General features: G+C 35.0%; 1 protein-coding gene across 1 annotated transcript in view; it reads right to left on the minus strand.

Moving 5' to 3' along the window:
* LCMT1 (leucine carboxyl methyltransferase 1) overlaps positions 1–25,989 on the minus strand; it is a 104,180-nt gene extending 78,191 nt beyond the window's left edge. The window contains exons 1-5 of the mRNA XM_074280030.1: positions 25,679–25,989; positions 16,803–16,894; positions 16,039–16,160; positions 9,891–9,967; positions 3,350–3,411 (exon numbers count right to left, since the gene is read on the minus strand). Coding sequence (XP_074136131.1) covers positions 3,350–3,411; positions 9,891–9,967; positions 16,039–16,160; positions 16,803–16,894; positions 25,679–25,974 — 649 coding nt within the window. The 5' untranslated portion in view covers positions 25,975–25,989. The remainder of the gene's footprint in view (positions 1–3,349; positions 3,412–9,890; positions 9,968–16,038; positions 16,161–16,802; positions 16,895–25,678) is intronic.
* Positions 25,990–26,300: the final 311 nt, after the last annotated feature.

Here is a 26,300-nt window from a genome sequence, read left to right on the forward strand (position 1 = left end):
TTGGATTTCCCCCCCCCTTCATGTGTTTTTTCCCTTTTGATCTGATTTTTCTTGCATAGTATGATGAATACAAAAAATATGATTAGAAGAATTGTCTATGTCTAACCTATACTGTATTGCTTACTGGCTTGGGAAGGTGAGGAGAAGAGGGAAAGAGGAAGAAAAATCTAAAACACAAGGTTTTGTAAAAGGGAATGTTGACAACTATCTTTGCATATATTTGGAAAAATAAAGTACTACAGGAAAAAAAGAGAGAAATGGGAAGCCTTGAACTTAGCTCCTGACAAAGGAAAATGAGAAAATAAAATACTGTTAGATAGTGTATATATATAATTTTAATACATGATGATAATTAGAATGGCAAAAATAGCAAAAAGCATGTTTAAATATGTCAAGAGGACTGTAAGGGGATGTAAGGATATAATTTATCATAAACAAAACCAACAAATTAAAATCACTACCATTTAAATTATGCTTAAAGGTTTGCAAAATGTTTACAAACATTATCTGATTTTCTCTTCAAAACAACCCAGGGAGAGGACTGTGCAAAAGATCATATTTTTTTAATTCCCATTTTACAGATAAGGAAACTGGGACTAAGAAAGGTTAAGTGACTTGACCATGGTCACACAAATAGTAGGTTTCTAAGAAAGAATTTGAACACAGAGCTCATTGACTTCTAGCTATTGAATTCTATCCACTAAGCCACCTAACTGTCTCAAAAAAATTACGGAAGAACAGTAAAAAAAAAAAAATCACCAAAGCAATCATGACTTTATATTTGGCAACTCTATAAAAAGGAAACAAAGTAATTATTTGTAAACACATATTCTTGGTTGTCTTATTTGCAATTTTTTTTGGGTTTTTTTGTTTGTTTGTTTGTTTGTTTTTTGCTGAGGCAATTGGGATTAAATGACTTGCCCTGGATCATACAACTAGGAAGTATTAAGGGTCTGAGATCAAATTTGAACTCAGGTCGTCCTCCTGACTTCAGGGCTAGTGCTTTATCCACTGAGCCATCTAGCTGCCCCATATTTGTAATTTTTAAAAAAATGGAAACAACCTATATGACCAACAACTAAAGAATGACTGAATTTTGATATAATATAGTGGCTCATAGTGCTGCAAAAAAAATTACAGAGAAACTAAGAAAATATTTAAAGACATATAGAGCAAGAATAATAAATCCAGAATTAAAAACTTAAATACGAGTTCATTTTAAAAGAAACACGAGTCAAAAAAAAAGAGACTTGGAAAAAGGAGTAACACAAAAGCATTTTTGGCATGCTTAGTTTTGCACTAGTCTGCCAAAGGCCAATGTTTTTACATAATATTGCATTGTTTACTTCATGTGCTTTTTATTTTGTTTTTATGATTATTCAGTTTAAAACAATATAACTTTTAAATTTTTTAAGTAAAATAAAAATTTGGGGAAACTAGGCATGAAGAGTAATAGGCATGAAGAGTAATTCTTATACACAAAACTGGCTATGTTTGAAATATGAGGATTATCTGTACCAGAGGAACACAGAATGTGCTACCTCTAAAAGTCTATATGGAAATGCAATCACTGAATAGACTGGGGATTAAAGTGTGTGCCTGTAAGAGCAGGTTTATCTAAATCATTATTAGGAAAAACACTTTATTGATGTTTGTTAAGTTCCCCCGTTATCAGATCTTACTATTATAAAAAGTCAATCTATATTATTTCTTGTCATGAAAGAAGAATCAGTCCACTAAACTTTTGTACAGCTACAAAATGAGAACACCAGAAGACTGGATGAAGACTAAATATAATTTCACTATTCAGAAGTATAAAAATATAGGACTAAAAGACATTGTAACCACTTTAGAAACAGTTGTTGTAACATAAAAGACAAAGGTGAATGTCAAATGTGAATCATTTATACTTTTACACTAACTAAAAGGGTTTTTCACTCATCTATTTACAGAAAAGCCTTCTAAAAACTGAAAAATTGAATCATTCATAATCTTAATGTAAAATGTACCAACCATGCATATGTATCAACTCAAAATAATTTAAAAGCATGAATTACACAGATTACCGTGGCATCCATTAATATGGATTCTAAGGATTGTCTAAAAATTTCAACTTTATCTTCTCCACTTTCAATCCCAGAAATCCTAAAATACAATGAAGGATACTTTGGTCCATCTTCATATTTCTTATTGTAATACTTGATTTTAATTATATGGACTTAAGGAAGAGAGAAGTGTTGGGGGGGGGGGGTGTCCAGGACCAGAACTCTGGTTTCATTGCTATGTTTCAGGCAGTCAATAAATATTGATGAAGCACCTAATGCATGGCAGATGCTTGTTAAGTGCTGGATGAGGAACTCTCAGATGAGGAAACACCTTCTACCAATGCACTCTAGTACCTTCTCTGCAACTGATTTTAGAGATTTGCCTAGAATATGACAACATGGCCTGGACCACACAATCAATAGATGTCAGAAGTAGGAAGTACACTAGATCTTCGTGACTCTGAAAATAAGTTCCCTAAGAGGGAGAAAGACAGAGAGAAAGACAGAAAGATACAGAGATAGTTGTAGATATAGCTACAAAACACCCAGTCAGCTTCAATCCAAAGTTAGTTTGTATGTGTATTGTGTGTATAGGTTTGTCACAACCTGACATGCACACATTCATACAATCGTACACACATCACATTACATTTGGCACAATAAGCGGGAAGAGCAAAGACTGAAATGATTAGGTTAATAGTATATTTATATGACTTTATCTTATTAAACTTTCCTATAAGAAATGGACAAAAATCACAGATTTTTTTTTGAGGCAGAAGGAACTTCAGAGATCTTTCTAATCCAGCCCCCTCATTTTATAGATGAAGAAACTGAGACCTAAAAAAGTTAAGTAGCTTGTCAAAGGACACAAGGATAATAAGTGGCAAGTCAATATTCTTCAACTCCAAATCCTGTTTTACTCTGTATCACAATGGCAACAAAGACATAAATTAATAATGACATTTTTCCATTACCTTGATTTTAAATCTCTGATTAAAGTATATAAGGAAGTCCTAGGAAAAAAGCAAATTTGTTTTCTGGACAAGAGAGGCAGAAAAGGGACTGTCTCAAAAGCAGATTCTATGTTCACCAAAACTGTCAATACAATATTGTCATTCACATAATAACCCATATTTGTTTTCAAAGAGATTTTGTGAAGAGCTTTTGTGAACCCAGAAGCACAAGGAAGGCTGGGCAAATGTAAATATACTATATTTACCTAAATAAAACATATCCATCCAAATGTAATAAACTTCAAAATATAAAAATGAATTTTATAAATACTATAATGTGTTTTTACTTGCCTAGTAGGAAAGATTCTTCTGAATTTAATTCCTGGATTGGTTTTGATAGAGAAGATTTGGTTCTGTGGAAAAAAGGACAAGAGAAAAATAAATGCCTTGCATATATGAAAAAGCTGAAAACTTCAATTTTAAAGAGTTGCCCTCTACTGGAAGCAAAGAAAACTTCACTATTAAAAAGCAAAGAATACTTTACAGTATTTTTTTTTTTTTTTAAGATCATTCTAAAGGGCTTTCTTGTTTCTCCTGGCTCTCAGCAAGCACAGAAAAAGGTGCCTGCTTAGATAAACTAAGATTTGTAACACTGAAATAATGAATCACACAAAGGCTTATAAGAAAGGGCTCATGCTTAAAGAAGTCCAAGATTACTTTTGCAAGCCTTTTCTAACTATACTTTTGTTTTCCAAATTATTTCTAAATTTTACATATTTAAAGAAAACTATCTCTTAAAAGTATCTGTGTCAATTCTCCTGGATTTCTCTAAACATCCAGCTTTCTCTCTGTATAAAATATGGGAAAGACAGTCCTGAACTGATTTGAAACTAGACAGCAGTGTTCTCAACCCCAACTTAACCTCTTCACAAAAAACAACACACACTAACACATCTGCCTTGTATAAAAGATGAGTTAAACAATCATATTTGCTTTCAGACTGCTTTTAATCAGTCAAAAGAAGTACATTTAATCCCCACTGGCTTTTTTCTCTTTGACTAAATTCTAATCTGTGAAATTGGCCATGGCTTCCCAGTCTTTGAACAGTTCTTCATCTCTGTTGAGCTTTCACAATATATATAATAGTAATCCTGCATAAATATTTTTTAACATTCATCTATATATTTTTTTGTCCTCTCAAAAAGATATTGTTTTAGGGATACTTTCAACACCATTCCTCCCTCTAATTTATTCAACTTGATTGTCAGAAACAAATTTAATTTCTGTCTTCCATAAGAATTACTTTAACCTGTGTTAACAATGATTGATAGATCCTGATAGCAGATTAAAGATTTGCATTGAGGGCAAACAAAATACCATAAAGTACCATACTTCAATAAGGGAGGTCAAGAAAAAGTAAAACAGGCACACGTCTAGCATGTGGGTTTTTTTGTTTGTTTGTTTATTTGTTTTAAGATTCCCAAGCAAGCTATGGCAACTTAGTTCTAACTAAAAGTGATTTGTGGGCACCTAACTAATGCAATGACCAGAGTATCAGATCTAGAGTCAGGAAGATCTGAGTTCAAATATGACCTGAGACATGTGCTAGCTGTGTGACTCTGGGCAAGTCATTTAACCCTTAATTTGCCTTAGTTCCTCATCTGTAAAATAGAGATACTGGAGAAGGGAATGGAGAATGCTGTCAAGAAAACCCCATGGGGCTATGTGGAGTCAGACACAACTGAATGACTGAACAACAAAAGAAATTTAAATAATTCTAAATAGTTGATTCTGAGAATAAGGGCTCCAAATTCTCTTCTGTCCTCAAATCTACAACTTCCTCTACATCTCCTCAGCAGAGGACTCTACCTCTCCTTTATGAAGAAAATAAAAGCCATGTGCATGTGCATCTTCCTTCACACTTTTACTCAAAAAAATCAAGAGACTTAAGACTCTCCTATTCTTGCCCCTTTTGCTCCAATCCTTGAAGAATAAAAGAGCTAACTTAAAAGATTTTAAATTTTGCAAGCCCTTGATATACATCTAGTGAGATGAACAACTTTTTGAGATAAGTACTTAGCACCAATATTATCATATGCATGAGGAAACTGAGACTCAGAAAAGAACTCATTTATCTTCTAGTCAGACATTTATACAAATCATCCTTTCTCTCTCGTCTTCCCTAATGATTCAGCTCAGGTGAGGCACTCTTTCTTCAGAGAAGTCCTTCCTGAGTTTTAATGTTTTCTCACCTTAATTTGCCTTCCACTGAACTTATTTGTTTTCAAGGTAGATCCTCTGTAGAATAAATTCTTTATTAATGACAAGGGCTATTTTGTTTTATCTTTATTGCTCTGGTGCTTAAAACAGTGCTGATGTGAACTAAATGACTCACCCACTGTCATTCAGTTGGGATCTAAATCCATTCTCTCTTGACACCAAATAAAATAATCTATTCACTTTCCCATGACGGTTCTTTTTAACCAAGGCCAGATCTACTATTTGTGTCCTTGATTCAATGCATTCCCATCTCCAACTCTTGAGAGACAGTATGGTACAGTGAAAAAAAGATTGAGCCTGGAATCAAGATCTAGGTTCTAATGCCACCTCTGACATTTACAAGGTGTATAACCATGGGTTTAACTTCTGTGAGCATCAATTTCCTCATCTGCAAAATGAAGGGTTGATTCAGGTGTTCTTTAAAAGTACCTTCCAGCTTGAGATCCTCTTTCATCATTCTTGGAAGCCTGCCTGCCCTTTGAACATTCTCTGTCTCATTCATTTCCAATGAGAAATGAGATGCTCCATCAATATTGCTCTCAGGCATCCCAGGTTGACCCTGTCCTTGAACATTCACATGAGGTTATTGTCTCTTATTTTTTCCTTCTTTTTACAATCAACTTTATTGAGAAATTATTTTTATTTCCTGGTTATGTTTCAGTAAATCAACCAACAAATATTTTTTAAGAGCCAAACTAGGTCAGGCACTACAGAAACAAAGGCAAAAATAAAACAATCCTTGTCCTCAATAAGTTTACATTCTAACCTAATAATTCTTCACTGATCACTCAATTCTCATCTCCTTGAAATCTAGTTTCCAGCATTGTCTAGGTTATCCATCATCTCATAATTGTTAAATCAAAATTGCTGGCTGTCCTATTCCTACTTCCCTTAAAAATCCCACTACCCTTCAACTTCTGTGACTCTGCTCTTTTCAGGCTCTCCTCCCTGTATTCCCAATTCTTCTCAATTTCCTTTGCTAAATAATCATCCCTCTCCCAATCCCTAGGCATAAGGATCTCCCCTTCATCAAGAGTTATCCATTCCAGTTCCAATGGGCTTGTGATGGAGAAAGTCATCTGCACTCACAGAAAGAATTATGGAGACTGAGTGTGGATCACAACACAGTATTTTCATTTTGTTGTTGTTGTTGTTTGCTTGCATTTTGTTTTTTTCCTCATTTTTTCCCTTTTTGATCTAATATTTCTTGTGCCATATGATAACTGTGGAAATACGTATAGGAGAACTGCACATGTTTAACATATATTGGATTATTTGCTGTCTTGGGGAGGGGGTGGGGGAAAGGAGAGAAGAAAATTTGGAACACACAATTTTGGAAGGGTAAATGTTAAAAATTATCTATGCATATATTTTAAAGATGAAAAGCTTTCATAATAATAAAAAAAGCCAAAAAAAAAAAAAAAAGTTAGCCATGGACTCTATTCTCTGGAGTCTATTCTTTGGTGATCTCATTGGGCTTCACAGAATTAATTATCATATATTCATCCAATTTCCAAGTTTTCTTATTTTTGCTAATGGTCCCTCTATCTTTCCATATATCAAGTTTTGTAAAACTCAAGATATCTGATATTCTTTTTTTCTTTGACATTCTCATCTTGGCCCTCCATAGCCCATCAGTTGCCAGGTATTATTGATTCTACCTCCACAATATCTCTGGAATTTATTACCTTACTCCTAAAATTCCATTTCTGGATAGCTTTTATAATTAGGAAGTCTTTCCTTATGTTAAGAACAATTATATTTCTACTACATTCCCCTGTTAAGCCAAGTCCTCAGGAGATAAGCACAGTAAGTCTATTCCCTCTTGCTATGACTGTCTTCTAAATACTAGAAAATTATCTCCTTTACAGGTTAAACATTTTCAATTTTATCACTAGATTCTCTTATGGCAAAATATCATTCTTCAACATTCCAGTCATCTTTATCTTATCAATGTCCTACCTAAAATGTGGTACAATGAAAAGAACAGAAAACTGTAGATGATACATGATGTGGGCAGTGGACAATGGAATGCTTCCTTACTCTGGACATTATTACCCTTGATTCATTCTGACATTAGGTTAGCCTCTTGAATTGTCCTATCACTCTTGATTTAACCTGGGCTTAAAATCTATTAAACCTTCAAATCTTTTCCAGATTAACTGTTAACTTGACACACCTTCCCTGTCCTATTATTATTATTATAATCATACAAATCTGAAAACATGTATAGACAGACTATGTATATGTAATATACATAATATATATAAACATCATCTTGTTCCTGCATGTGTGTATGAGAGAGAACTTATCCCCCACCAATATAACTATAAGGTCCCTGAGGGAAGGCCCATTTAATTTTCTGCCTCTGGATGTTCTGAATGTAGTATGGTAGACACTTGATAAATGTTGAAGGAAATAATTCGGATTATTCTAAAAAAATTTGGTAAGGAAATTTTTTTAAAGACTATCTTATGAAAAATGCTATCCATATCCAGAGAAAAAACTGATTATGTCTGAATACACATCAGAGTATACTCTTTTTTACACTTTATTTTTTTATTTTTTTCAAAACATATGAATAATTTCCAGCATTTATCACAGAAAAAAGAGACCATCTTATTTCCCCAAAATGATGGATAAATGAGATATTACAGTATATTTATATTGTATTTATTAAGATCCTACATTCTAATAATAAAGCAATCAAAACTAAATACTATTAAATTATAATGACCAAGCTTGTTTCAAAGAAAAGATATGAAAAGGCATCTTTCCCACAGAGATAGAGGGACTAGCAGTTTAGAATATTGCATATAATGGCACATATTGAACTTGTTGGTTTGTTTTACTGAGCTGTATTTTGCTCTTTTTTATTGTTACTAGAAAGTATGGCTCTCTGAGAGGAAGAGGAAAGATACTTTGGAAAATGTAATTGATGTAAAAATATCAATAATTTTTCAAAAATCATATTCCCTATTTTCAGTTCTTCATTTGTTTTTAGTTACTGTAGAAATCTGCTTGAAAATAAAGTTTTTTCACTACTGTAATTAAAATTACCAAGCTCATAAGGCACTAAATAAAGAATAAAAAAAATGTACCTCCAGCCACTCTGTTGAGGTAGAGAATCATAAATCTGTTAATTTTACTGAAATGTTTTTTCCCTTTCTTTTATTTTTTTTAAAATTTATTATAGCTTTTTATTTACCAGTTATATGCATGGGTAATTTTACAGCATTGACAACTGCCAAACCTTTTGTTCCAATTTTTCCCCTCCTTCCCCCCACTCCCTCCCCAAGATGGCAGGTTGACCAATACATGTTAAATATGTTAAAGTACAAATTAAATATAATATTAGTATACATGTCCAAACAGTTATTTTGCTGTTCAAAAAGAATCAGACTTTGAAATAGTGTACCATTAGCCTATGAAGGAAATCAAAAATGAAGGCAGACAAAGGTAGAGGGATTGGGAATTCTATGTAGTTTGTCCCCTTTCTTTTAAAAATTCTTTGATAAAAAGAACAATTCTCAGGGCAGGAGAATGGGGAGGAATAAATGTAGAAACAAATATGTTTAAAAATAATTCAAAATAAATAATACTAAATCTTCCAATGTTTTATACTTAACACTTTCCTTAATCTTCATTTAAAATTAGCTGACAAATTTGCACAAATTTGTCCAGTTCCAATAAGCATGCTAAATCAGAATAACAAATCCAAACTCTTGCTTGAAAGCCTCATAACTAAACACACTACATTCCCACATTTAATTTTATTATCCTCCTCCTAACTCCCACTATCTTGCATTTATGATAAAACTTAATTTTGAAAGCACGTTGATCCTATTTTATTTTTACAACATAATTTTAAAGATGTTCCTATTTTTCTCAGATAAGAAAATAAAGAAACAGCCAAGCTAAGACTAGCTCCCAATGTTCTAGTTGGCTCCATTATAGTTTCCAAAGTGATATAGGCAGTATAATGAGATGGGTAGGTGGCCCCAGTCATAGAATAATTGACCTGGAATCAGGAAAACCTAAATTCAAATCCAATTTCATTCACTACCTGTGTGATGCAGATCCAGTGAGTGACCTAAGCAAGTACCCAAACTCTCTCTTCTCATTTTTCTCCCATTGGTAAAATGAAAGATACTAATAACACCTACCTCAAAAGGCTGTTGTGAGAATCAAATACAACTTGTAAAGCATCTAGTAAAATTTAAAGTACTATGTAAATGCTAATTAATTCTTTTTGTTGTTGTTGCTATTGTTGTAGTTGTTATTAATGGAAACGTACAAAAGTTTGAGAAATCCAAGCAAGAGGCTGCTTAATTTCCTCCATTCCCCATAACTATAGTGTCCATACCTTTTTTCAATATCATACAACTTAGCATATAATTATTCAAATAATTTCTGTGTGACCCCTTCCTCATCCCACCCCTCTCCCAATTTGATAACTACTAAAACTTATCTTGTGAAACTACTTCTGAATAGCACTGTAGAGCTTTGTTATAAAAAGTTTTGTAAGTTACTGTTTTACATTCTTCATGGTTCTTATTCTTTTAAGATATAAATGAGAATTATTACTGTTGTTTCTTATAATCAGACTTACTTGATATTATACAGTTTTCTTGTGACTATCATTGGAAAGTCAACTTCAAAATATTTTTTTGGTAGAAGATTTTCATCCTGAAAAGAAAAGTAAATTTCATAAATACAAAAGAAACAATTTAAACAACGTAAAACAAGAAGTCAGTTTCATTTCTGTCATTTACAATATCTCAAATTTTTAAGGACAAACTGATTTCTCTCCACTCTCTTCTTTGTCTTTATTTTCCCCAGTCACAAGGAAAGTATGTGTCAAATAGTAAAGTAAAACTAATTTTAAAAACTGAACTGAATCTTAACATAGTACAGCAAAGTATCCAGAAGAAATGAATTAAGGAAATTGTGCCCCAATTTTAAGAGGATAGCACCAGAATCCAAACTCTTCCAAATAAAATCCTGGTATGTTTAAAATCTGGCCCCAGGGATTTGCTCAAAATTTGGAGTTTATGATGAGAAGCCTTTTATCATCTTGCTCAACTATGAAGTGTTAGTTTTAATAATTTTCATAGCTGAAAATGCAGAACTTTATCAATTCATAGGCTCCTAAAAATATAAAGAACTGATTGATCTAGCCCTCTTTCTTCAGCTAAATGAAGGAATAAACTAAAACAAGCTTAAAATGTTCACATAGAAAGACTTCAAAATTTCCTTTAATGGCTGATCTCAAAAATAAACTATCATTAGGCAAATAAAAAGTAAATTAGAGGCAGATGTCACATAGCAACAAAAGCAATGAACCTAAAATAAGTTCCCAGGCCATAGGAGAACTGATTTACCCTCCTGAGTCTTCCTTTTCTCATTTATAAAATATAGATGAAAATAATCTATCAACTGTGAAAAGCTAAAAAATGCAAACTATTAATACAAGTAAAGACAAAAAGCACCTACTTATTCAGTGACTACTATGTGCCAAACACTGTGAATACAAAAAAGGCAAAAGATAATGTGCTGCTATCAAGGAGTTCACAATATAATGGGGAAGATAACAGGAAAACAATTATGTTCAAACAAGACAGAATATAAACTGGAGATGCCCCTCAGAGGACAGTACTTAGCATCAAGGGGATCAGGAGAGTCTTCTTCAAAAAAGCAGGAGTTTGACTGGGTCCCAAAGGAATCCCCCAAAATCATCAAACAGATATGAGAAGGGAGCAAGACCACCAGGCAGCAGAAATACAATCACGAAATGGGGGTGTCTCGAGTGAGGAAGAGCAAGGGGACCAAGGTCCCAAAGTACATGCAAAGGGGAGGGAGAAGAAAAATATGAGAAGACTGCAAAGGTAGGAAGGAGCCAGATTATAAAGAGTTTAAAAGACAAACAGCGGATTTTATATTTGATTCTGGAAGTAATGAGGAACCACTGGATTTAACTAAATAAGGTACAACACAGTCAAACCTGTGTTTTAAGTAGATCAATTTTATAACCGAAATCAAATTTATAACCAAATAAAAGGATTGACCGGATTTGGAAGAGATTTAAGGAACAGATATCAACCAAGGCTACTGCAATAGTCTGAACATGAAAGGATGAGGAACTATACCAGAATAGTGTTGACTTTAGAGGAAAGAGATGGGGTGTTTATTAAAGATGCTACAAAGGAAAAATTGATAGGACTTTGTAATACAATGGATGGGGGAGGGGAGAGTGCAGAATTAAAGATGTCCAAGCTGGACCACTGGGAGCCTGGCAATGCCCTCAATAGTAACAAGGAAGCTGGGAAAAGAGAGAGTTTGTCTTGGTTACACTGCATTTAAGATGCTAAAGGACATTTATTTTGAGACATTCAACAGGACTGGATACATAGAACTGAGAATCATGTAAAAAACAGAGATGAACCCACAGGAATTGATGAAATGGTATAAAGGGTGAAGAGAAGCTTTAAGGGATACCACTATTAGTAGATACAACAAAGATAAAGATCCAGCAAAAAGACTAAAAAGAAGTGATAAGAAAAGTAAGAGAACTTGAAAAGAACGGTGTCACAGAAATATAGAGAAAACAGAATATGTATAAGAGAATGATAGACAGTGTCAAAGGCTCCAGAGAGATCAAGATACCCAGCTTGAGAATTGAGGAAAGGCCATTAAATTTGTGAATAAAGTAGTGGCAAGGAACTGGAAGCTGAGGGAATGCCCATCAATTGGAGAATGGCTGAATAATTTATGGTATATGAATGTTATAGAATGTTACTGTTCTATAAGAAACGATCAACAGGATGATTTTAGAGAGAACTGGAGAAACTTAAATGAACTGATGCTAAATAAAGTGAGTAGAACTAAGAGAACATTGTACAAAGTACAAGATGATGTGATTATCAACTGTGATGGACTTGGCTCTTCCCTACAATGAGGTGATTCAGCCCAATTCAATGGTCTTGTGATGGAGAGAGCCATCTCCACCCAGAGAGAGGACTGTATGTGAATCACAACATAGCATTTTCACTTTTTGTTGTTGTTTGCTTGCATTTTGAGTTTTTTTAAATAATTTTTTTCTTTTTTGATATGATTTTTCTTATGCAGCATGATAACTGGAAATATGTATAAAAGAATTGCACATGTTTAACATATATTGGATTACTTGTGTAGAGGAGGGGAAAGGTGGGAAGAGGGAGAGAAAAATTTGAAACTCAAGGTTTTGCAAAGGTGACTGTTGAAAACTATTTTTGCATGTATTTTTTAAAATAAAAAGCAACTATTAAAAATAGATTTAGCAATTAAGAGATTACTAGTCTCTTTTAAGTTGAATGATAAAGTCGGAAGGAAGACTGCAGAGTTAAAGAAAAGTGAGAAAAAGGAAAGTGGAGGTATCATTTACAGATCTCCAGTTTAGCAAGGAAAAGCAGGAGACAAGACAATAGATAGGAGTTTGGATATTTTTTGAGAATGAAGAAGATATTGGCATATCAAAAGATAATAGGTAGAGACTGAAGATTAGTTGAAAATGAAGATGAGAGAAAAGGAAATCTACTGAAAAAGAGGATGAGTTGGCATAATGTATGTACGGAAAAGCATTTTCCTATGTACAGATTAAATCCCTTCTGTTTTTCCCCTTAGTTTTAATAATCATAGAGAGCAAATAAAATCTTTTCTTAATGCTTCATAATTGATTAGCTTTTTGTTGGCAAAAAATCAGTTAAAAGTGAGAGATGGTTTAAAAAAAAAAAGAAAAAGAAAAGAAGAGCACTGGGATGAAGATCAAAAGATTCATTTCTAGGCCAAATTCTCCCCTGGCTTTATGAACTTGGGACAAGTAATTATTATCTCTGGAGTGAAGCTTCACTCCCCCCCAAAAAAATGATTTATAGAATCTTAGAATTGGGGGAACCTTTATAGGCTTAGAGTTGAACCCAGTCTCTCTAATGTTTTAGCTACATAACTTTGTCCAAGACACTTCCCTGTCTAAATCTCAATTCTTCCATTGTCAAATGTTTGCCTGTGAGCTGTAATGTAGCATTAACACGATGTTGCCAGATTTAAACCTTGCCCTCTTGTTTTGGGAGTGACCAAGGCAATACCTAGAGCCCATACTAGTACAAAATCTGTCATGGGGACACAATTAGAATGGGAATGGAAACACAGAAGCAATTGTGCTAAAGTGTCAGAAGACAGAGAGAGAGAGAGGCTCAATCCCCAGAGTTCACTCCATAGGAGCTGGGAGAACAAAAGGTCCCAGGAAGGGGGTGCTAAGGCAACAGGATCTAAGCAGATATGCTGGGGCCAAACACCCATTGAAGACCTGATGTACAATGTCACAGTGGGCCCAATGAGGAACTGTAGGAAGAAGCATAGAGCATTCCTCTTCAAGACAGAGCCTCAGTCACCTTGCCTGAGATGTAGAGCTTAGTATTCTCCTGGTCATAGTTGAATCCTCAAACTGATTTTAGCCCAGAAGCAGGTATATGTGTCATTTCCAAAGATGTTCACCATTATCCAATGTCCAAAATACAGATTTTTTTTTTAATCTCACCTTCAGTACTACCAACTGAACCATAAAACAGGAATTTGTAACTTATCTAGTGCAATATATTTATATAATGTAATACATCTAGCTAGCAGCAGAGGTAAAACAAAACTAAGGCTTCCTAATTCCTACTGTTTTCATTCTAATTATTTAAACAATGTTGCCTCTAGGTTTTTAAGGCATTCTTTTTTTCTGTCCACACAAAAGAGAATAAAAATAGAGCAATCAGCCCAAATAGCATCTTAGAATAACAAATGTAAAGTTTATGTGACCCACTAAAGATGACCTATTAAAATACTGTTCATGTCAGAAGCAAAATTACTGTTAAGACCTGATAACATAATAATACCAAAGTACCAACCCTTAAAAACAGTCAGAAACTGCCTGTATGTTATATTTTAGGTAGTTTGAGGAACTGAAAGGAAAAATTATTTGCCTAAGGTCATACAACTAATAGGCTTGAAATAGATATTTTAACTGAATGGAAAACATTGTCTTAAGAAGAAAAAACCTGTTTACAAAAGTAAGATTATTTAAAGAAAGGTACATCTCTGGTCAATCAAAAAAGTAAGATATATAAATAGAGAGAAGGAGCAAAAGTTAAATACTGAAGAGAATTACGAATTCATTGATTTCCTGAGTAAAGAAAGGTCTTAGGAGGCTTGAAACTCAGACAACCAGAGAACATTTTAGTTTAATACTTCAGCTTTTTATAAAACTTTTACTTTTTTCAAAGCATTTTAATGCATATTATTTCATTTAATCACAAAACAATGTTGAATTAAGGCAGAGTTATTTACTTCATTTTATAACTCAGGAACTTGAGGCCAACAAATGAAAAGAAAACTGACTGTTAGTCACTTATGGATCTAGGACCAGAAAGCAGGTGTTCTAATTCCAAATTTAGTGCTCTGATTAGGTACAGAATGGATTAAAAAGATGAAGATGAAAGTAATAAAGAAGTGGAATTCAAACACGAGGAAACTTATAGAAACTGATGCAGAATGAAGTAAGAACCACCAGAAATAATAATGCATACAATGCATACAACTACTGTATTATGAATGAACAGACATACAAAAAAGCAGATGAAACAAGATTAAAAGCAAGGATCGATAATGAATCCAAAGAACAAATGATGAACCAATTTTTTTTCTCTTCTGGGTAGAAAATGCAAGGAGTTGGAGAAGGGGAAGGTGTGGGGACAGGAGAGGAAAACTACCAATGCCAAATATTGAATATACAGTTAAATGTGATTGTTGTATTGGATGGCTTTACTTGACTATTTTTATCAAAAAAAAATGAGGTGGTTAGGAGGGTATATATTAAAAAATAACTAATGCAAAAACCAAAGGTATCAATAAAATTTTTTAAAACTAATGATAAATCTTTGCAGAGATGAGGAAAATCATGGATGTGGGTGGATCATTACATATGACTGTTAGATTTAGCTGATATGCTAGTTAATTCTGTTGCATGTTTTTTTTTTCATTTTTTAAATTCTTTTTTATGGGGATGGTTTTATGAAAAGGGAATGGGAAGAATATTTCTGCAAAGTGATAGGAAAACATAACAATAATAAAAAATTTTTAAATTAGTGAAGGAATATAAATTTTAACAAGCATTAAAATTCAACTTTATCTTTACAATGTTATGGTGAATTTAGGCATTGGAAATTTTAGTCTGCCTAAGAAAACTTAAAAGAAAATTTTCAAACTTTTATAAAAATAAATATAAACCACATGAGTTTCTTCAAGGAAACTGAGATAATAAAAGTACACCGGATAGCTTTGGCAAAAAGTCAATATTCATGGACTATTTAGTACTTTCTACATGCACTATACTATGAAAGATACAAAAAAATAAACCCATCCACACCCTTAGAGAATTTAAAGTTTTGGCCAAATAACTTCTGAATATTAGCTTCCTCCCCTATAAAAGGGAGTTTCATTCATTCAATGAACATTTATAGTTTGAAGTATTATTTTGTTTCAGATATGAGAACAGAAGCATCTCATGATAAGAACAGTGTAAAGATCAAATGAGATAATACCTATGAAAGTACTTTCAAAGTCACAGAATGTTGATCATCCTAAGCAGGTGTAAAGTATGTGATTATACTCAGCCTTGTCAATCTCTGAATCATGTCACTTTTAAAAGGGACCATGACAAGCATTCAAACTTCAGTCACCTTTAATTTCCAGAATGTAGTATCCATACCAGCACCAAGATTTATAACTTGACAATTGCATTCCGTCTTCTTTAGAAAAGCCTTTAGCAGCTGATTGACACCATGAACTCGAGCAAAGTATCCTATGACAGTTCCAAAGAAATAAAATTACCTCAAATGACCCAAACAAAATATATGAGATCCACAGAACAGCTAGAAAACAATGAGTTTTTTTGTCTTAAGGAATTTTTCTTCAGGGACAGAAATATATTTGAAGAATTTATGGGGGAAAAATAGATTAAAAAACTTAATGTTCATCCAAAGACATTGTAGCCCAAATAAACAAATATTGTATGGAATTAAGAATATATTATGAATTCAAAGATATTACTATAAAATATTTTAGTTATTATTTTACTCAAGATAAATTAATATTTAACAAATTATTTTTACCTCAAATCATGTGATCTAAGTATTTTCATCATAAATGGAAAATTTATGCTTACAGAAAAGCTGGCCAAAACCAACTTGTCAAACACACAAATATTCTGCAAATCAGAGAGCACTCCCAATAAGAGATTCTAAGAATATCATTTTTGTGTCTAAAAGTTTGATGAGACATTAAGTGCTTATTTTAAAGAACATTTCCTACCTGTCCCCCCCTTCCTTATCTGATGACAGATGACTTTCTTAGCCATTATTTAAGTTTTCCATCCTGTGCTTATAACAGTATCAAAAGCAAAAAATGAAGATTAGAAAGTGACTTTTGATGATGGTAAACTTGCCTCTATTAATTTCAGGAGCCTTCCTTTCTTTTGACAGTCTCACAAAATATTGAATATAAGGGTCATGCCAGTAGCCAATACTTACAGCAAACCTGAAAGAGAAGACAAGAAGGAGATTTAGTAAAAAATAATTAAAACATTAGCGCCAGGATTTGAGATGTCCAGGATATAGCTAATGCCACTGAAGAGAAAATTTCATAACATCCGAGGACAAAAAAAAAAATCAAGTCAGCTTTCCCAGTAGTCATGTTTTCTTAGTAGAGAGAACTCCTAAAAAAGTAGAGGAAGTATCAAACTGACTTTGGAGATCATAAATTCAAACTAGCTCTTAGTCTTTCTCCTCCTCAGTTCTTTCATCCATCTCTATCCCACTAAGTTTCCTAATCAAGACTTACTCTTTTCTTAAATGTCCAAGGCTTATCCCTAATATTCTCACTATCAGTATTCCCATACTTTAAAAACTAAATTCACACTACTTTTCATGAAATTCCTCATGCATAAACCTTGTGTCTGTGTATGTGTGTATATAATATATATATATGTATATATATATATGTGTGTATATATATATACACACATATATATATACATATATATATATATACCTCATGTATATACCTTGTAACTCATAAACACATCCTTTCCCCAAGTCCCAGACACAGAGGAAGAGGTAGGTATCTCTCAAGAGTTTCTAGTAAGATATTTGTTTTGATATAAGCCATTCTCCAACCGATAAGTGGTCAAAAATACGAACACACAATTATCAGATGAAGAAAGTAAACCCATTTCTAGTCATATGAAAAAAATGCTCTAAATCACTGTTGATTAGAGAAATGCAAATTAAGACAAATTAAGACCACTTCACAGCTCTCAGATTGGCTAAAATGACAGGAAAAGATAATGACAAATGCTGGAGGGGATGAGAGAAAACTGGGACATTAATACACTTGTTAGTGGAGATGTGAACTGCTGGAGAATATTTTGGAACTATGTCCTAAGGACTATCAACTGTGTATATCCTTTGATCCAGCAATGTCTCTACTGGGATTATATCCCAAAGAGATCATTAAAAAATGAAAGGACCCACATGTGCAAAAAATGTTTGTGGCAACCCTCTTGTAGTGGCAAAGAACTGGAAACTGAATGGATGCCCATCAGCTAGGGAATGGTTCAATAAGTTATGGTATATGAATATTATGGAATATTATTGTTCTAGAAGAAATGATCACAGGATAATTTCAGAGAAGCCTGAAGAGACTTACATGAACTGATGCTGAGTGAAGGGAGCAGAACCAAGAGAACATTGTACACAGCAACAACAAAATTATGTGATGATCAACTGTGATGGATGTGGCTCTTATCAACAAAGAGGTAATTCAGGACAGTTTGAATAGACTTGTGATAGAGAGGATTATTGGGACTGAATGTAGATCATAGCATAATATAGTATTTTCACCTTTTGTTGTTGTTGTTTATTTGCTTGTTTTTTTTTCTCATTTTTCCCTCTTCTGATCTGACTTTACTAGCATGATTTATGTGGGTATATGTTTAGAAAAATTCCATATGTGTAACTTATCCTGGATTACTTGCTGTCTAGGGAAGGGGGCAGAGGTAGAGGAAAGGGGAAAAATTTGCAACACAAGGTTTTGCAAGAGTGAATGCTGCAAATTATCTTTCCATGTATTTTGAAAAATAAAAACCAAGTACTATTAAAAAAAATTGTGCAAAAGACATTTCTCTTTCCTATACCTAACTCATTCTAATATGAACAAATAATATGAAGAAATAGGGACAGCTAGGTGGCGTAGTTGATAGAGCACCAGCTCTAAAGTCAGGAGGACCTTAATTCAAGGAGGAGGACCTCAAGACACTTAACAAGTCTTTGCTGTGAGATCCTGGGCAAGTCACTTTACCCCAATTGCCTTAGTGAAAATAATAATAATAATAATAATATGAACAAATGTTGTGGAACCAGATTTTCTGATATGCAAACACTAGGTCTAGGAATGTAGATATTTTTAGACATTGAATTAACACTTTCAAGACTTATGTCACATTAGATTTAAAGGAGTTATTAATTTAGTGGGGTCTGTGAACATTTTTAATATTCTGATGAGTGTAATCAGTAAACTTGATTTCCTTTGTAACTATCTTATACATTTAAAAACATTTTTTCTGAGAATAAATGTATAAGCTTCCCTTGACAATATGACACAAAAAAAGTTAAGAAACCATTTTTTGCACATGTGGGTTCTTTTCTCTTTTTAATCTCTTTCGGATACAAGTCCAGTAGAGAAACTGCTAGAAGAAAGACTGTTTTTAAAATGATTTATAGTCTGAACTACTGTTAAATTTGGAGCATATAGGTGGCAGAGTGGATAATTTGCCCCATCTGGATTCAGGAAATTTCATTTTCCTAAATTCAAATTTAGACTCAAGACACTTATTAGTCGTGTAACCTTGGGCAATTCACTTAAACTCTGTTTTGTGTCAGTTCCTCATCTATAAAATGAGCTGGAAAATGAAAAGGCAAACTACTCCAAAATCTCTAACAAAATGCCCCAAATGGGGTCTTGAAGAGTTGGACATAATTGAACTAAAGGACAATAAAAATTGTTAAATTCATTTAAATATCCTAATTATAATCTATTTCTAGATGAGCAATACCCAAACTATCATTACATAGTGGTTACTCCTTGTACCCCAACAAAAATTTATTCAAATGGAAAACAAAAAAACTAACTTATTATATTAGTACTCTAGGTCCACTTCCTTAAGAGCTCAGTGCCTAAAATTAGTCCTCTCTCATGAGTATTTTCAATTTCTCTCTCACCAGAAGAGCCTTCCATTTCATCATCAATTCTCTTTATCTTTAAGCAAAATAGCTAAATGAGGAAGTTAGTGGTGCATGGAATAGTGTGTTGGGCTTAGAAATTGTTAAGAATACCTGAGTAAAATTCCAACTTTAGATTATTTGCTAGTATGAATAAGTCACTTTAATAACTGTTGGCCTTAGTTTCCCCATCTGTAAGCTGGAGATAAAAAAACAGCACCTAGCTCATAGGGCTGTTGTGAAGTTCAAATGAAATAACATGTATAGCATTTTGTAAATCTTAAAATTTGCAAATGCTACATAAAAGCTCATCATTATTATCCTACTAAAAAACATCCTTTAATTTTACCTCATGAAATGTCCTACAAAACTTCTTGAATTTATCTCCACTTCTTATATATCATTTCTTTATTTGCTTCAATTTAGATACACCATTATGCAAAGCTGCTTTTTCAGAATATTCTTTCAAAATAATCTCCAATTTGCCAAATCCAATAGTCTACACAATCTGCAATCTCTGATCAATTTGCAGTATATGATACTGTCAAACAATAATCTATGAAAGCTTCCCATCTCCCACCACAAAACGGGGATGTAGGGTTTTGGATAAGGAAGGACTTCTAGGCTTAGAGAACTGATACTTACAGAGCCTAGAATACAGCATACAGAGCAAGAGGTGATTTTCTTTCTTTCTTTCTTTCTTTTCTTCTTCCTTCTTCTTCTTCTTTCTTCTTCTTCTTCTTCTTCTTCTTCTTCTTCTTCTTCTTCTTCTTCTTCTTCTTCTTCTTCTTCTTCTTCTTCTTCTTCTTCTTCTTCTTCTTCTTCTTCTTCTTCTTCTTCTTCTTCTTCTTCTTCTTCTTCTTCTTCTTCTTCTTCTTCTTCTTCTTCTTCTTCTTCTTCTTCTTCTTCTTCTTCTTCTTCTTCTTCTTCTTCTTCTTCTTCTTCTTCTTCTTCTTCTTCTTCTTCTTCTTCTTCTTCTTCTTCTTCTTCTTCTTCTTCTTCTTCTTCTTCTTTTTTTTTTTTGCAGAAGCAATTGCCCAGGGTCACACAGCTAGGAAGTGTTAAGTGTCTTGAGGCCACATTTGAATTCAGGTCCTCCTGACTTCAGAGCTGGTGCTCTATCTACTGCACCACCTCGCTGCCTCAGTGATTTCCTCAAAAGGTTGATCTGATCATGTAATCTTCCTATTCAAACTCCACTAAATGCTTATTATCTCTAATTTCAAACATAAATTTATCTGTCATTTAAACTGTTTCCATCTTCCTACCTTTCTAGTCTTCTTTCCATGCCTTGTGATCCAGACATTCTAAGGTATTCAGTGTTATACACACCCAACATTCCTTCTCTTTCCTTGACCTTTTGTTACTGACAGTCTTCCATGTCTGAAAAGTACCTCATTCTTACCTACACATCTTAAAATCCTGGCCAATTTTAAGATTCAATTTAAGCAATATCTTCTATACTTTACTAACCTTCTTTTCTCTACCAGTAAATTCTCTCTAAAGAAGATCTTGTACTTATTCTGTATACATCATATATATATATATGCACACAACATATATTCTTATCTCCCATCTTAGAAGGTAAGCTACTTCAAAGTAGGGACCGTCTCACAAAGTCTTAAATACATCACCTGGTACATCAGAGCCTTTCGTCCCCCATCATTCTCCCCAGTTCATTTATATGTGTGTGTGTGTATATGTATATGTATGTGTATATATATATATACATATATATATAAATATGATGTATATACACATAAACTGCATATATCTCTATTAAGCTTCTCCTTCACAATTTCCTTCCACTTATCCCTATTACCTTCTCTTTTCAGGAGATAGTAGAGGATAAGAAGGCTGACGTTCTATGGTCCATGAGGGTCCCAAAAAGTTGCATATGACTGAATGACAACTGTCTACTCTGTGCTCTTCCTGTCTTGAAATTTCTACTGCATTTATTGTGGATACCACAATTTAACCTTCTGCCTCCATAACTGGTGCCTGGCAGACGATGACCATTTAATGACTACTGATGTACTGTTTTATATATTAAAGTTCAGCCGCCCCATGAGAGTGTTAATTCTTTAAGAGCAAAAACCATATACTATATCATTTCTTTTTGAACTTTTCACAGAACTAAGCAGTGTCCAATCCATAGACAACAATGGAATCTAGAGCAAGAATTTTTGAGAGCATTTATAGGTACTCAAACAATACTGTTTGATTCCAAATTTATATATATCATGAATAAGACAGTTTTAGTGAATCTCTCAGGTTTTACTATTAGGATCCTCATCTTGTCAGCTGTGGGGAAGGCAGCTGCTACATATTTCTTGGAGAGGTATCGTCCCAACTCTACCCTACTTAACACCACTAAATTCCTAGCCTTGCATTCTGCATTCAGTGGTGATGATCATGATGATGATACTACTACTACTAGTAGTAATAAATAATAATAATCAATAATAATACCAAACATTTGTAGAGCATTTACTATGTATAGTTGAGTACTTCACAATTATTATCTCATTTGATTCTCATATCCTTGAGAGGTGAGTGTTATTATTATCCTTATTTTACATATGAGGGAACCGAGGCACCAGAGTTTCAGTGGCTTGGCCAGGGACACACAGTAAACTAGTAAGAGGCTAGATATAAACTCATCTTTTCCTGACTGCAGGCCCGAAACTCCAGTCACTTAAAATTATAGGCAGTGCAGTGCAGTATAGTCTCAGACAGTCCTTACTGTGTAACCCTGAGCTAACCACTTAATCTGTGTGCTTCAGTTTCATCAAATAAAAAATAGAGATAATTAATAGCACTCATCCCAGAGTTGTGTTAAGGATCAAATGAGAGATTTGTAAAGTGCTTGTTATGGGCCACAACTTGAAACAAGGTGCTAATGCTTACGTACTTAGTTCACACCTTTAAAGGGGTTCACACATTAGATTTCACACCTTTAGAGAGCATCTATAAGGAGGAGTTAACAAGCCTACTAGAGGACAAGCCCACTCTTGGACTTTGGGAGATTCCCAACTAGGATTGATTCTGGGAGATTCACAAGTCAGAAGCCCACAATCCCACTCTCTTGGAGGCGGAGTCAGATTCATTTCAACTTCCACCTTTGTGCTGGCTGGAGACATTGGGAAGACGAGAGGCTGAAGCTGGCAGAGACAAAGAACTTGCAGCAAGAGCTCTCAGAACTAAGGAGAAAGATAGGCCTCTATTAAAGCTAACTCGGCTCCAGGAAAAGATTCAAGACTCTGAAGGAGAGAATAAAGGATTTGGACTTTAACTCCTGGCTGCATTTGAGGTGATTATTGGAAATTAACTGAAACTAAGGCTGCCTCCAGAAGCTCCCCAACCTTCTTTTGGCTTGGCCCCTCCTTTATGGAGAGAGAGGACTCACAAGTACATTTTTTCCAATGTACTGATCATTTTTGCTGGCATTTCTTTCTCTTCTTTCTCCTTTTTTTTTTTTTTTTTTTTTTTAATTTATAAGACAAATCTCTGGGAGAAAAGAGTGGGAAGAATCTTAAAAAGGGAAATTTAGTTTATCCCAAACCAAAATATATAAATTAAAAAGTATTTTAAAAAAAGATTTGTATTGCTTAGCCCCAGAGGATTGAAATAGGAATACTGAGTATATATTAGAGATCAACATTAGATGGAAAATTTTCCAATAAAAGTTGTCCAAAAGTATAATGGAATGCATCAACAGAGATTTCCTGATCACTGGAGGTTTTCAAATGAAGACTAGATAACCCACTTGTTAAAGGAACTGGAAAAAGAAATTCTTATTTGGATACAAACTAGATTACTGGTTTCTGAGATTCTATTGCCCACTCAACTCTATACCATTCAGACCCAAGATTTAGTATCTGAGAATCTCATTTTTTTAAAAAGCATCACCAAGGCTCACAGAATGGCCCAATTACCAAATGCCAGATGCAATAAACCACAGACTTTGGGAGCAATCAGGGACCTTAAGATCAAAAAGTCCAAATAAGTCCAAGTCCAAAATTAAAATCTGGGAACATAAAAGGAAATAATTACAGTGAAATAAGAAAAACAGAATTTTTCTAAAACCAATTCAGAGAGAATTCACCAACCAAACATTTTTCAAAAATATCTACAAGGATAGAAGCAAAGAAGATTACAAAGAATGCAAGTAGGGGACCTTTAAAACAAACACTGAATTATATACTTTTAAAAATGTTGCACAAAAGAGTCATGGTTTCAATATGTAATCTTTTTCCATTCTTTGTACACAGATATCTTTGTTAAGTTCATAGTAACAAAAAGAAATATTTCTTAAAGGAATGTCAGAAAAAAATAGCTGTCAAGATTTTTAAAGTTCTAAAGAAGCTAGCCAAGAACAGTTTAAAAAAAAAAAAAAAAAGGTTTGCATGTGTATTTTGAATTATGTTGGGGGAAGGAGAATTAAAAAAAAAAAAGAACAGTAAGTGATAGCTGGCAGAGGCAGAGCTGTTGCTTCTTACTGTGTTTTTGTTTTCTCTGCAGAGGAAAATGACCTCTGAAGTGAAAATATCAGAGTCAGTGCAGAAAATAAGATCAGTCACTTGGTCACCGATTACCCCGCAGGCCTCAAAAAGTATTCAGTAGTCACTCATGGTTGCAGTTGAAAGGTGGTGTGCTCCTAACTGTTAAATATTCCGCTCATTATTTGAATAAACAGATAAATGGCTTTATTCAATTTGCAGAGAACAGTGAAAGCAATAGTATAGCTAAGAAGAGAAAGCATGAAATAAAGGAGCAGGGAACTGGCTTCGAAGCCCAGACCTTAGATGTAACTGAGATGTGATGCTGTCCTTTAATCCCGCAGTGTTCTAGGGCACTTTCCAATACTGTTCCATAAAAATCACCTGGAACCTCCCTGTACAAACAAAATCACAGATCCCCCTCCGTCTTTCATAATTTACACATCACTTTAAGGTTGCAAACCACTTCACAGATGCATTTTTTCTCATGATCCCCTGAGGAAACTGCTGTTATTGTTACTTCAGTAACTTGCCTAGGTCACACTATTACGACATAAAACTGAAAGGTAAGCTAACATACTAGGTAACAGCTGGGATCCCAGTAAATATTGGCAGAAAAAAACTGGGCTAGCTGTAAAGTGAAATTGTTATGCTTTCCCATGATGTCACACTTGGGATCATGACATTACTAAAACATGGGAGAGGAGTGGCTAGGCAGGTGATTAGCGTGCTACAAGTTCAATTTAACCAACAGTGTGATGAAAGGAGCCTCGGGAACCAAGGCAACCTGGCGCTACCTCAAGGTAGCCCGCCCAAGTCAGACGGGTTCTGGCTCACGTTTTAGAAAGGGCACCGATAAATCGGTGTTCCTAAGGAGGTACCGAATTAAAGGCCTCCCGAGTCCATGCCCGATGACAAGCACTGTGGGTGCTTCACCGGGAGAAGAAAAGGCCGCGGAGACAATGACGACTTTCTCGAAGGACCTCAAATGGGATCGGGACAGAATTGTTCTCTTTGATCCCGAAGGAAAGAATTGGGTACGTGGGTGGAAGTGGTAAAAAAAAAAAAAAAAAAAAAAAGTAAGTTTAGGCTTGGAATGAGAAAGTCCGGCAGTGATTAAAGCAGACCGAAGGCGGCGCGGGAAGTTCAGACTGGCCGTGTGTTCCTACACTCCGGACTCAACATAATCTGGTGCTTCATAACTGGGGATTTACATTCGGATGTCTGTGACTAAATGGCAGCCGCGCTCCCTTTCCTCTCGGAAATTAGGGTGCTTTAGTTCTCGCATGGCGAGGGCTGAATTCGTCATTTTATAGACGAAAATACTCAAGAAGCGCGGGGAGGTGAGTTGGGAGCCCGGACTCCCAGAGCCACCTGCACGGAGCACGGGTCCCAGGCCGCCCGGGACAGCTCCCTCCAGCCCCGCCCCGCCCCGCCCTTCCTCCAGCCCCGCCTCCCGCCACACTCGCGGCCACGGGCGCCGACGCCACGCTCCCCACCCCCACCCCGAAGGCCCAGCGGGTCCCCGGGTCCCTAGGCACCTCTTGCACAATGAGGCGTCATCACAGGTGCCGCGCACGCCCTCGTCCCCCGTGTCGCTCTCTGGATTGGAGACAGGGGGATCCCGGAGGCTACGGGAGGCCATGGGAGGCTCCAATTCGGTCTCCGCATTAGACTCCAGGGTGGGCTTCAGGGCGCGCTCACAGAGGCGCGCTCCCAAGTGGGTACATAGACTCCCAGAGCGGGATAAAGCAGGTGGGGAAGGGCTGGACACTCGGAATGGGCGCCCAGAAGTCGTTCTCTGGCGTCTTCCTCCACCAGCAACTGACCCCCTCATTGGCTCCACCTCACCCTGCCTCTTTTGAGACGCTCATTGGACCGCTGCTCCTCACACGGACTCTCCGGAGGTAGTTATTGGACAAAGACTGCGCACGGCGCTTTGGGAGGAGCAATTGGACGCAGGGGTCCGGCCCCATGCCTTCTGGGGATTGTAGTTTCTCTTTCTCCGGCCAGGTGACTGATTTCTCCCTCCCCTTTCTCCTTATTCAGTAAGAGGCCCCCTAAAGCGTGATGGGACTCCGAAGTTTTATACTTCTAATTAATATTTAAATATACAAAAATGCACGAGTCACTTTTCTTAGAAACCCACCTATAAATACTGTT

Source organism: Sminthopsis crassicaudata, chromosome 1 (genome assembly GCF_048593235.1).
Source record: "Sminthopsis crassicaudata isolate SCR6 chromosome 1, ASM4859323v1, whole genome shotgun sequence".
Lineage (NCBI taxonomy): Eukaryota > Metazoa > Chordata > Mammalia > Dasyuromorphia > Dasyuridae > Sminthopsis > Sminthopsis crassicaudata.